The 12,335-nt window shown below is 37.3% G+C and overlaps 1 protein-coding gene across 1 annotated transcript; it reads left to right on the top strand.

Annotated features, from left to right (window-relative positions):
* Nucleotides 1–10,817: 10,817 nt before the first annotated feature.
* Nucleotides 10,818–11,774, top strand: LOC138916855 (olfactory receptor 5AN6-like). The gene has a single exon (XM_070230458.1). The coding sequence runs from the start codon at nucleotides 10,830–10,832 to the stop codon at nucleotides 11,772–11,774; it is 945 nt and encodes a 314-aa protein (XP_070086559.1). The 5' UTR covers nucleotides 10,818–10,829.
* Nucleotides 11,775–12,335: the final 561 nt, after the last annotated feature.

The raw sequence follows: 12,335 nt of genomic DNA, 5'->3' as shown, positions 1-12,335 counted from the left end.
GAACAATATTTGTGCAGGTGTTATTTTCCCTATAAGGAAAAGAGGGATAAGAATATGTAAATAACATTTTGTATGTCGCAAGAATAGCTAAGTAGAGAGAAGATGTGACAACCTGGCTTCTGGGTTCCTGGTGCCATTATGTTTAGCTGCCACCACCAAGTGATCTGTCTGAGGCAGTGTCATCAGCATTGAACTGCATTTAAAAGGCTTGTTTACATAACTAGGCTCAGGTAGATAAAATCTGATGTTTGGACAACAGAGGTTCTGATAGATATTATATGTAGATAAATGACAAGACCTAGGAAGTCATGCATGGTTCTTCCCTCTACAATTTTTAAAATGTCCTTTATTTATTTTTGGTTGTTAAGCACTTTTTATATTTAAATAGAAATAAAATTACTTATAAAATCACATATGTATAAGTTAACAATAATTTAAAAAAGAATACCTTATCATCTGAGTTCCAAACACAGAGCGAGAAAGTCAGTGTGAGAAAGAGGAACACAGAAAGAGATAGGTAGAAAGAGAAATAGAGACACAAACACACAGAGGGAAAAGAAAGAGAGAGTGAAAAAGTGAACAGAGAGAAGGGAAGGGGAAGGGAGGAGAGGAGACAAAAGAAGAGGAGAGGGGAAAAGATTGATCTGTCTTTATTCCAAAATAACTTTGTTCCCTCCATCTTACTCCTTGAAACTCCTTATGAAGTGAGTTGTGAAAAACAGATGGGAGAAAGGAATAGTAGAAAGGAGGGGCACTTTTCAGGTTAAGAGTTGGGGAGATTCTCAGAGGCTAGAAAGAAGTCAAAGTCATCAATTTCTGGGCACAGGTGGCCTGAAGCATGCTCCATGGTAGCTTCCCAGGGACAGCGAAAGACTCAGAAACAAAGGCTGTCATGTTATGTCTAGGGACTCACAGTCTGAGTCCCAGAGATGTGAGCCCCCTAGGAATTCCAAGTCCTTAAGTATGATCAGCAAGCAGTAGAAACAGTCTGTATGAGGGTACCATGGAGACTCAAAGTCTAACCAAGAGAATTTAAAGAAAATTTTAAAAAGAGATATTTTTCAGACAAGAGTTTATAGACTAAGCTTCATACATACTACAGTAGTGTATACACAACATACTACACTTCACTAGTTACATTGCATAGATGTGATTTTTGTTCTATTATTATGTGCACTTGGCAAGTGGGAAATTATCCCCATTTTACAGATAGAACTTTTGGGTATATTGTGGTCTGCCTTGTTCTTCCCAGGGTAGCAAGAATCCCTCTTGAAGCTCACTAAGTATCAGATGTGGAACATAAATGGTTTTTACTGATCAGAAACGTCATTTATTGCTTTGCCATGGTGCCCAATTTCTATACCTTAGGTGTTATATATTTAAACTATCTTACGAATCTGTTCATTGAAAATATTCACAACACAGTTTTTATCAGAGTGAATACATAACTATTAACCAATTGGTAAGAGTTAAATCAAATAATTAACTCATTATCCCATCCATCCCTTTCTCCTTAGAAGTAAGATTAGCTGAAGTAGATCCAACATGAATGGGGACCTTTCTAAAACATCTCTGTATCCCTAGTAATGGCAGGGTAGATGAGCTCCATTAAAAAACCAAAAACCAAAACACTAAAACCAAAAGTTCGTGGGAATGATCTTAAGTAGATATTTTTTTCTTTTGTGAGGAAGATTAGCCCTGAGCTAACATCTGCTGCCAATCCTCCTCTTTTTTGCCAAGGAAGACTGGCCCTGAACTAAATTCATGCCCATCTTCCTCTACTTTATACGTGGGATGCCTGCCACAGCATGGCTTGCCAAGTGGTGCATATGTCCACACCCGGGATCTGAACTGGCGAACCCCAGGCTGCCGAAGTGGAATGTGCGAACTTAACCGCTGCAAAACAGGGCCAGCCCCAGTAGATATTTTTAATGAAGAATTAGTAATGCAGCATAATATATTGGAAAGAACTCCAATTCAGAACACATAAATTTCACCTACTTTTTTTTTTTTGGTGAAGATTAGCCCTGAGCTAACATCCTCCTCTAATCTTCCTCTTTTTCCCTGAGGAGGATTGGCCCTGAGCTAACATCTGTGTCCATCTTCCTCTATTTTATATGTGGGATGCCTGCCACAGCATGGCTTGATAAACTGTGTGTGTGTCTGCACCCAGGTTCTGGGTCTGCAAACCCCAGGCTGCCAAAGAGGAGCACATGAACTTAACCACTGCAGCACCATGCCAGCCCCTAAATTGCACCTACTTAAAGGGAAGGCATGCTGTTTACTTCACACTCTGATAAGTGCTTCATAAGCATTGTATAATTTGATTTTATGAAGAGCTGCTCCATCAAGTAGCTCATACTATAAGCCCCATTTTTAAGGTGATAATAGTGAGGTTTGAAGAGGTTAATTTGCTCAGGAACACACAGCAAGGATGTGGAAAGCTGGAATTCAACCAATTAGCTGATACCAGTGCCCATGGTATTAACCTCAATGATCTGTGACTCTGTCATGAATTAGTTTCATTGTATTCCTTGTTGCTCCTATATCCTCACTTATGCATAGGAAATCATGCTGTGTCAGCCACCCAGGGCTGCTGTGATAATTGATTCAGGTCAGGGAGTTGAGAAAGTGTGCATATTTAAAATGGAATCAATTTGTGAACAGGGAAGTGTCCAAATATCTAATTTATTGTTTTTAAGCTGTATTGTCAGCCAGTTGTGTCATCTTTGGTAAATGTCTTAGCACCTCTGGCTTCAATCCTCACCTTGAAAATGATGGTCTTAAACTAGGTGCTCTCTCGGTCCCTTCCAGCTCAAAGAAATCTAAGTTCATTAAAAGAAAAGCTATAATTACGAGGTCATAATAGGACCATGGGGAAGTGGGGAATTGAGTCAGAAGGGACATGGCAAAGTGGGATGTGAAATTAGCAGGGAAATCATCTTGATGACAACCATGACACCAGAAGGCAGGTACCTGGAGAGTTTTCTCCCTATAATTGTCTTTTCTCCTTTCACTTCTGCCTTAATAATACATTTAAGAGGATCTCCAGTTGTGGGCATCTCTTTGGCTGTGAGTGGACAACCAATGTCATGGCCAAAAGCGCCCATCCTGGAGTGCAATAGGGCACACCTGAATAATTCTTTTGAAAAGAATAAGGAATTTCAACTTTGTCAAGAACTCTTGTTATCCTGAGGGATCTAGGTCAAGGTGAGAGGGCAAGATTTATAGAAAACAGTGGATTCTGTGTTATCCCAATATCCATGTGATTCTTCCAGTAAGACCAACATGGAGTAAGATTTATGGTCCTCATAAGTTTTATGAGGTTTATGTTATCTCTCATTCTTAACCTCTTCTCATATTTCTTTATCTAGCCTTTTTGTTCTGGTTAAGACTGTCAGTACTATGTTGAATGAGAGTGGTGAGAGTGAGCATCCTTGTCTTGTTCCTGATGTTAGAGGAAAAAGTTTGTTTTTCACATTGAGTATAACATTAGCTGTGGGTTTGTTTTTGATGGCATTTGTTATGTTAAGGTATTGTCTTTCTATTTCCAGTTTTTTTGGGTTTTAATCATGAAAGGATGTTGTATTTTATCCTATGCTTTTTCTGCATCTATGAGATGACCACGTGATTTCTATCTTTCATTCTAGTAATGTGGTGTGTCACATTTATTGATTTGTGCATGTTGAACTATCCTTCCATCCCATGGATAAATCCCAGTTGGTCATAGTATATAATCCTTTTCCTGTGTGGTCGAATTTGATTTGCTAATATTTCCTGACTATTTTTGCATCTATATTTAGGATGGATATTGGCCTATAGTTTTTTTATTTTTCCTGTGGTGTCCTTATCTGGCTTTGGTGTCAGGGTGATATTGACCTCCTAAAATTCCATTAGAAGTATTCCTTCCTGTTTTTGAAAGTGTTTGAGAAGGATTGGCACTAATTATTCTGTAAATGTTTGGTATAATTTGCCAGGGAAGATATCTGCTTCTGTGGGTTTCTGTGTTAGGAGGTTTTTGATTACTGATTCAATCTCCTTATTTGTCTTTGTTCTATTCAAATTTTCTGTGTCTTCCTGATTCATTCTTGATAGCTTGTATATTTCTAGGAAGTTCTCCATTTCTTCTAGATTATTCAATTTGTTGGCATATGATTGTTCATAGTAGTTCCTTATAATCTTACGTATTTCTGCAGTATTGCTTGTAATGTCTCCTATTTCATTTCTGATTTTGAGACTTTTGACTTTATTTCTTAGTCTAAAGATTTGTCAATTCTTTTTGTCATATGGAAAACTAGCTCTTAACTTCATTGATTGATTCTATTGTTTTTTTGGTATGTAACTTATTTACTTCCACTCTGACCTTTGTTATTTCCTTCCTTCTACTCACTTTGGGCTTAGTTTGTTCTTTTTTAGTCCCTGAGACATAATGTTAGGTTGTTATTAGAGATTCTTCTATATGCTTAATATATGCATTTATCACTATAAAATTCCCTCTCAGAAATGCTTTTGTAGCATCCCATTGGTTGTGGTGTATTATGTTTCCATTTCAGTTAGTTTCAAGATGTTTTTTGATTTCCTGTTTGATTTCTCATTTGACTCAATGGTTGTTCAGGAGTGTGTTGTTTAGTTTACACATATGTATACATTTTGCAGCTTTCTTCTTCTTTATTTCTAGTTTCATATCAATGTTGTCAGAAGAGATACTTGGTATGATTTCAATCTTAAATTTTGTAAGACATATTTTGTGTCCTATCATATGATGTATTCTGGAAATATTCTGTGTGAACTTGAGGAGTGCATGTATTCTGCTGCTATTGGATGGAATGTTCTATAAATGTCTTAGGTCCATTTCATCTAATGTGTGTTTTAAGTCCAACATTTCCTTTGTTGATTTTCTGTCTGGATGAACTACCCATTGCTAAAAGATGGGTATTAAAATCCCTATAATTATTGTATGGTGTCTAAATCTCTTTTCAGGTCTGTTCATATTTGATTAATATACTTTATTGCTCTGATTTTGAATGCATATATATTTACATTTATCATCTTGATGACTTGCCCTCTGTATTGTTATATAATGATCTTTTTTGTCTCTTGTTTCTGTGTTTGGCTTAAAGTGTTTTTGTCTGATATGAATGTAGCTATTTCTGCTTCATTTTGCTTTCTCCTTGCATAAAGTGTCTTTTCCATCCCTTCACTGTGAGTCTATGTGTGTCTTAAAGCTGTAGTGAGTCTCTTGTAGGCAGCATATAGTTGGGTCTTGCTTTTTAATCCATCCAGTACTCTGCCTGTTGATTGGTGAATTCAATCCATTTACATTTGGAGTGATTATTGATAATTGAGGACTTACTAATGCAATCTTATTCATAGTTTTCTGGTTGGTTTTTATTTTAGTTGTTTCTTTTCCCCTCTGTTTCTGTGTACCATAGTACATTGGTGATTTTCTTGGGTCGTATGCTCTATTTTCTCTTTCTTTGTGTTTTGGGAATCTACTCCAAGTTTTTGCTTTGTGCTTATCATAAGTCTTATATAAACATCTCACAGGGAGGGCAGTCCATTTTTAGCTTATAGTAACTTAACTTAGTCTACAAAAGCCGTACCTGTCTATTCTCCCCTTTTATGTTGTGTATGCCATTATTTCTTTTCACATGTATTGTTTAACAAATCATAGTAGCTACAATTATTTTAACACTCTTCACTTTTAACATTTTAAAGTATAGTTAAGTGGTTTACACACCACCCAAGTACAGAGTAAGAATCTTTTTAAGCCTGATAGTGTATTTCCCTTTATTACTGTGTTGTATACTTTCAGATGTTTTAATGTCACTGACTGATGTCTTTTTGTTTCAGCTGAAAAAACTTCTTACAGCATTTTTTCCAAGGCAGGTCTAGTGGTGATGAACAGCCTCAGCTTTTGTGTTTCTAGGAAAGTCTTTATTCATACTCGTATCTGAAGTGTAACTTTGTGGGATAGAGTATTCTTGGCTTTCAGTTTTTCTTTCAGTACTGACTGTGTCATTTTACTCTCTCCTGGCCTGTAGGATGTGTGCTTGAAAACTGCTGATAGCTTAGTGAAGATTCATTTTTAGGTTATAATCTCTCTCTCTTTTTTTTAAGGATTCTCTCTTTATCTTTGATTTTTGATAGCATTATTATAATGTGTCTTGGAGAAGCTCTTTTTTCATGAGATAATGGAGTTATCTGTTAGCTTTCTGAACTTAGATGTTTAAATCTCTCCCAGGTTTTGGAAGTTCTCAGGATTATTTATTTAAATAAAATTTTTGCCACCTTCTCTGTCTTTTCTAATTTATAACGTCTATTATTCTAATTTGGTTTTGATGGAATCCCATAGATTACGTAGGCTTTCTTTGTTATTTCTCATTCTTTTTTCTTTGCTCAGCACTGACTGTGTTATTTCAAACTCCCTGTCCTGTAGCTCACATTTTCATTTTTCATCTGCTCTACTCTACTGCAGATGCTCTCTATTGCATTTTTCATTTCATTCATTGAACGCCTCAGATCCTGAATTCCTGTTTGGTTCCTTTTTATAATTTTTATCTCTTTGGTGAGTATCTCATTTTGTTCATTTTTCCTCCCTTATGTCATTCAATTGTTTTTCCGAGTTTTCTTGTGGTTGTTTTAAACAGCTGTTTTAAAAATCTTTATCAGCCAGGTTGCAAAATTCTGTGCCTTTCAGCTTTGTACTTTGAGAATTATTGTTCTCTTTAGGTGGTGACATATTTTCTTGATAATTCATGTTTCTTGTAGGTTTGTATTGCTGCTTTAGTATTTGAAGTAGCAGACATCTCCTTAAACCTTTACTAATTGCCTCAGATGGGGTATGCCATCTTTTGTGATTTTATAGGTGAGTTTTCCTCTGCCTTTGTATGGGTACACATGTTCCACTCTTCTCGTTCCCTCTTGTTGTAGAATTCTTAAGCTATTGTATTTTCTCTCGTTCTTACCACCTAACCAGTCTGGCTATTGGAAACCTCTATTTAGTTTTCAAGAATGTGGCTCTAGAGCTCCTGTTTGTGGTTTCTCCCTCACCCAGAGACCCTGATCTCTCTTTCTGAGAGAACTCAGTTTACTAGAGCTGCTCTCACTGCTGCTCTCAAGAATATGCACAAGAAGCTAGTGGCAGGGTGAGGAGAGGTGTGGGTTTAAGACTGGGAGGCTGGGGTTTCTCGTGCATCTGGTCAGGAGATCTTCTGTTGTGGTACTCTTAGTGGCTCATTGGTGGACTTCCTGCTGAAATAGGGAACTATACTTCATTAATACCTTTGATATATGTTTTTTTGATCCCTTTCCTGATCTCCTCTCTCTCTCCAGTCATGGATTACTTGTTCAGTAGTCTAGGTACTTCTAGGGATAAAGAGGTTTCTGAATGCATCTAGCACAACTGTGGTATCCTGGGTACTCAGTGACTGTTCTTTTTCCCCTGCAGGAGAGTTTGCCACGACGAATTGTTTAACTTCTGCAGTGTTGCCTTGGGAAAGGTGGTGCTGAGAAATCTCCTTTCATTGTCTTCACTGTAAACAAATTCGTATTTTTCTTCAGCTCCAACTGTGTGCTGGAATCCTCTCTCAGGAAGTGCGACCTTCTGCAAAGTCTCTCTCATTCATGGGTGGCTGCTCAAATCATCTCTAGCCTTTGCTCAACCCTGACCAAGATGGGTTGGGGCAGGCTCACACTGATCCTGCTGGCTTTGTAGCCCATACTGAAGTCTGTTTGCCTGTTACTGGTTCACAGGTGGGCAGATTCCTCCTGGTCTCTTGGCATTTGGTGCTGGATACTACAACTCCCACAAAGGTACTTTTGTTTGTGGATGACTTCTAATTCATTGTTACTAAAGCAGGAGAAAAAGGAGGAATGTCTTTTCAGTGCTAAGATGCTGATATCACTCCTTTCCCTGATAATTTTTAATCTTATCTATCTACTTATGTAGATATGCAGTCTATTTGATGTGAATATTATAACATCAAAAAACATCAAGTCAAAATTTTTATTTAAAGGAATTCTGGCTTGGTGTTGTCCCTAAGGTATCTGACAGAAGTAATGTAAATCATTTCTGAGGGAACACATTTTAAACTGAAGCATTAATGTTTCCCACAGATAAATTTTAAGGGAACATTGTTTAAGATAAAAAAATTACTCATCACGCAATTAAACAAGGCACTTGAGCAAGAGTAAGAAACAATATCAAACTATGGAGTGCAATTTGGAAAACTATGTATTTATATTATTAGCTAATAATTATTTCAATAAGTACGTTTTAAAAGTTTAAATAAAGGATATTATTGAAAGTAAGATAAAACAATATGAGACTTTCCAAGCTGACCAAGTGGATAAAGAACAATGTGAAACCTTTAGAGAGAAAACAAAATGTTATGATTGAAATTTGAAATTCAATGGAGGAGTTAAACAGCCCACAAGCACAATTTACGAGAGAACTAATTTACTGGAATAGAGATCTTTAAAAATTAAACAGAGCACAGTAGAGGAATCCAAACAATGGATGTTTCAGTGATGTGGAAAGTAGAGCAAGAAGATTCAAGATACAGCTAACTGGGGTTCCAGAGGCATATAATAGAAATATTAATAGAAATATAGAGACAATGTTAAGAGTATTAGCTTTGTTTAGTAGGAGCACACCAGACTTAGGCTACCATATTGATTGAATGAACATTAGAGGAAGCTGTGAATGTCTCCGTGATTGCAAGAAGAACAGTATATATTGCAGTTGCTCAATAAATCTTTTTGTTGTCATGATTATTGGTCATGATGATGATGGTAACGATAATGAAGAATGTGATTGTCTCCTCTGTTCTCGCAAAATTCTCTCCCCATTCAGTCTTACTGTGGACATAACCACATCTAAGTCTGGGATGAATTACACATATCTGTCTGTTACCATTTCTCCTTCCGTATTGACTACTAATCTTAAATTTCTTCTCTAATTAATAATTTCATTCCTTCAGAATTATTTTCAAAACAGTGCATAAATCAACTGTTTTCAAAACATGTTCAAGGGACTATGAAGCAATGATTAGTCTGATTTTGGGGAATGAAACTGTCCACCTTACTTCTCAGGCTATAGTCTTATGCTTCTATGGGTATTTTCTCTTTTCATTCATTTTTGGAATTAGGAGGCTGAGAAATAGTTGGGGAAAAGAAAGACACTCTGGGTAGCTAATACTGACAAATATTTGTTGTTCACAAACGCAGTTTATTCCATTAATGTCACAGCCTACTTCCAGGGAAATCTCCAAGACTTCTACTTTTAACCATATACAACTCTTAGGCTGTATTTGGCATCTATTTTCTACCTTTCACAGCTTTCTATTATTTTCTTTCTAGTTTGAGTTCATCTAAATAAAAATGGGTTTGTGTTGGTAGTTGTTCTATGACCATCTGGAGAGATGACAACTACAGCATCTTGAAGAGGGCATTCAGTACCTAAGGCAAAAACATTATTTTGGTTATTTACCATTTGGCCTGAGGACTTAGTGCTTACTTTCCCTGGACTGGCTCCAAAGAGAAAAGGAGGAAGAACTTCCAGAAATCCTGCCTCAGTTTCCTAATCCCCATATCCACTGCCTAAGCATCCTAACCTTTACATGAGTTAAAGTCAGTTTATTTTGTAGGAGAAGTCTTTAACCTAGGAACCATGAATAGAATGGAGGGTGACTGAGAATCTAACAAAACCATGTGCAAAGGCGGTAAGTAGCTGCAGTTTGCTTGGTAGATGGTCCAGAATTTCCAAAAGAGTTTCAAAAGTATCACTGACTCAAAGAAGATCAGAAATCACTGTCCTAGATAATTTAACTCATAAGTATTTCTATACTGAGGAAAGAAAAAATACGCCTCTGAGGAAAGGAGCATAATGGCTCTTTCAATCTTTCTTACCTAATTTCTCAGTATCTTTCTTAGCATCGTTAATGAGAGTAAGTCACATCCATTTCCAAGCTGCTTCTTGGTGTGTGACTCGTCCCACCATCCCATTGCATTATTCTTATATCTTTCAAGGCTGTATGAGTGCAGAAAGACAGCTATAGAAATGTCCACACTCCCTGATTACAGATTAATTGAACATTAGTTCTCAAGGAGATTTTAAAGAGCATGTATTTCATCATCCTTATTTGACGTATGAGGCTCACAGGATTCAGTGGCTTCTTCAATCACCGAATAAATGTCAGAGCCATGCCTTGGCAGAATCGTTCTGTTTCACCATATAGAGAGATGACAGTGTTTTTCTGGTTTACTATATGTCTAAGTCTCCTATTTTTTTTGAGGAAGATTAGCCCTGAGCTAACTACTGCCAATCCTCCTTTTTTTGCTGAGGAAGACTGGCCCTGAGCTAACATCCATGCCTATCTTCCTCCACTTTATACGTGGGACGCCTACCACAGCATGGCTTTTGCCAAACGCTGCCGTGTCCACACCTGGGATCTGAACTGGCGAACCCTGGGCCGCTGAAGCTGAATGTGCGAACTTAACCGCTGCACCACCGGGCTGACCCCTCCTATATTTTTAAAATCTGGAACAGAAAAACATGAAATCAAGACATTTTAGTAGATAATGTACTAATGGTGCCTGTTTACTGTCTTTTGTCCCCAAAGAGAATGACAATATTTAACTAAGAGAAGTTTTTAGTTAAGTTTCATGATTATACATGAAACACAGATTAACTTGACATTCATGATTGAAGATGTATACACAGTCAGTAGCATCACTGGAAAAAAATAGTGTCTTCTTTTGTTTTTTGAGGATGAAAACATTTCCTTCTCTCATCTTTTTCTCAGCAGATAGTACTGAGCAGGTCCATGAAAGAGGATAGAAATCATACTTCTGTGGCCATGTTTGTTCTCCTGGGACTGTCAGATGAAAAAGAGCTGCAACTTATCCTCTTTCCAATCTTCCTAGGGATCTACCTTCTGACCATAATCTGGAACCTTGGTCTCATCCTCCTTATCAGGATGGACTCCCACCTGCACACACCTATGTACTTTTTTCTCAGTTTCCTGTCATTTATAGACATCTGCTATTCTTCTTCCATCAGCCCAAGGATGCTTTCAGACTTCTTAAAAGATGAAAAAACAATTTCGTTCATTGCTTGTGCCACCCAGTATTTTGTTGGGTCCTGGATGGCTCAGGCTGAGTGCTGCCTGTTGGCCGTAATGGCCTATGACAGATATATTGCTATTGGTAGGCCTCTGCAGTACTCAGCCATCATGGATCCTGACCTCTGTCAGAAGATGGTTGCTGGAGCCTATGGGAGTGGTTTCCTTGGTAGCTTAATTCAAACAGTTTCTTGCTTTCATCTCTACTTTTGTGGGCACAATATCATTCCAAATTTCTTCTGTGACATAACCCAGATTATTTCCTTGTCTTGCTCCAATCCCTTTATGAGCCAAATGATTCTTTTTCTGGAATCTATTTTTGTTGGATTCACTTCCTTCCTTGTCATCCTCTTATCCTATGGTTTTATTGCAACTTCCATCCTGAAAATATCCTCCATAAAAGGTAGTGCCAAGGCCTTCAATACCTGTGCCTCCCACCTGGCTGTTGTGACAATATTCTATGGCATGGGCTTCTCTGTGTACCTGCATCCTAGCTCTAGCCACTCCAAAAAGCAGAACAAGGTTCTGTCAGTGTTCTATGTTATCCTCATCCCAATGTTAAACCCTTTTATCTATAGTCTGAGGAACAAGGAGATCAAAGAGGCCTTGATGAGGGTAGTAAAGAAGGCAACATATTTATCTCAGTAAGAATAATATTTGAGCAAATATTATTTCCTCCATAAGGAAGACAAGGGTAAAAATATGCAAGTGACCTGTTATAGGTTACAAGAAAGCTAGGTAGAGAGAAGAAGTGAAAACTTGGCTTCTCATGTCTTAATGCCATTATGTTTAGCTGCCACCACCAAGTGATCTGCCTAATGCAGTGTCAGCAACATTGAATTCAGTTTAAAAGGTCTTTTTCCATGATTAGACCTAGGCAGGTAAAACAGTGTTTCGAGATTAGAAGTTCCGATTGATATTATATGTAGATAAATGAGAAGACCTAGGAAGCCACTCAAATGGGTCTTTCCTCTACAATTCTTAAAATGTCTTTTATTTATTTTTAACTAGGTATTTATTTATGTTTTGATTACAATAAAACAAAATCATGTATAAAATTATAGATGTGAAAATTAAGAGTAATTTTTAAATGAATACTTTTATAATTTCATCCCAAAGGCAGAGGGTGTGAGAGGGAGGGACACAGAAAAAAGAGAAATTGAAAGAGAGAAAAAGTCAGAGAGAGAAAGAGAGAGAGGAGATGAGAGG

Source organism: Equus caballus, chromosome 12 (genome assembly GCF_041296265.1).
Source record: "Equus caballus isolate H_3958 breed thoroughbred chromosome 12, TB-T2T, whole genome shotgun sequence".
Lineage (NCBI taxonomy): Eukaryota > Metazoa > Chordata > Mammalia > Perissodactyla > Equidae > Equus > Equus caballus.
Note: the sequence above shows the minus strand (reverse complement) of the source record. Positions and strands in the feature narration are given on the sequence as shown.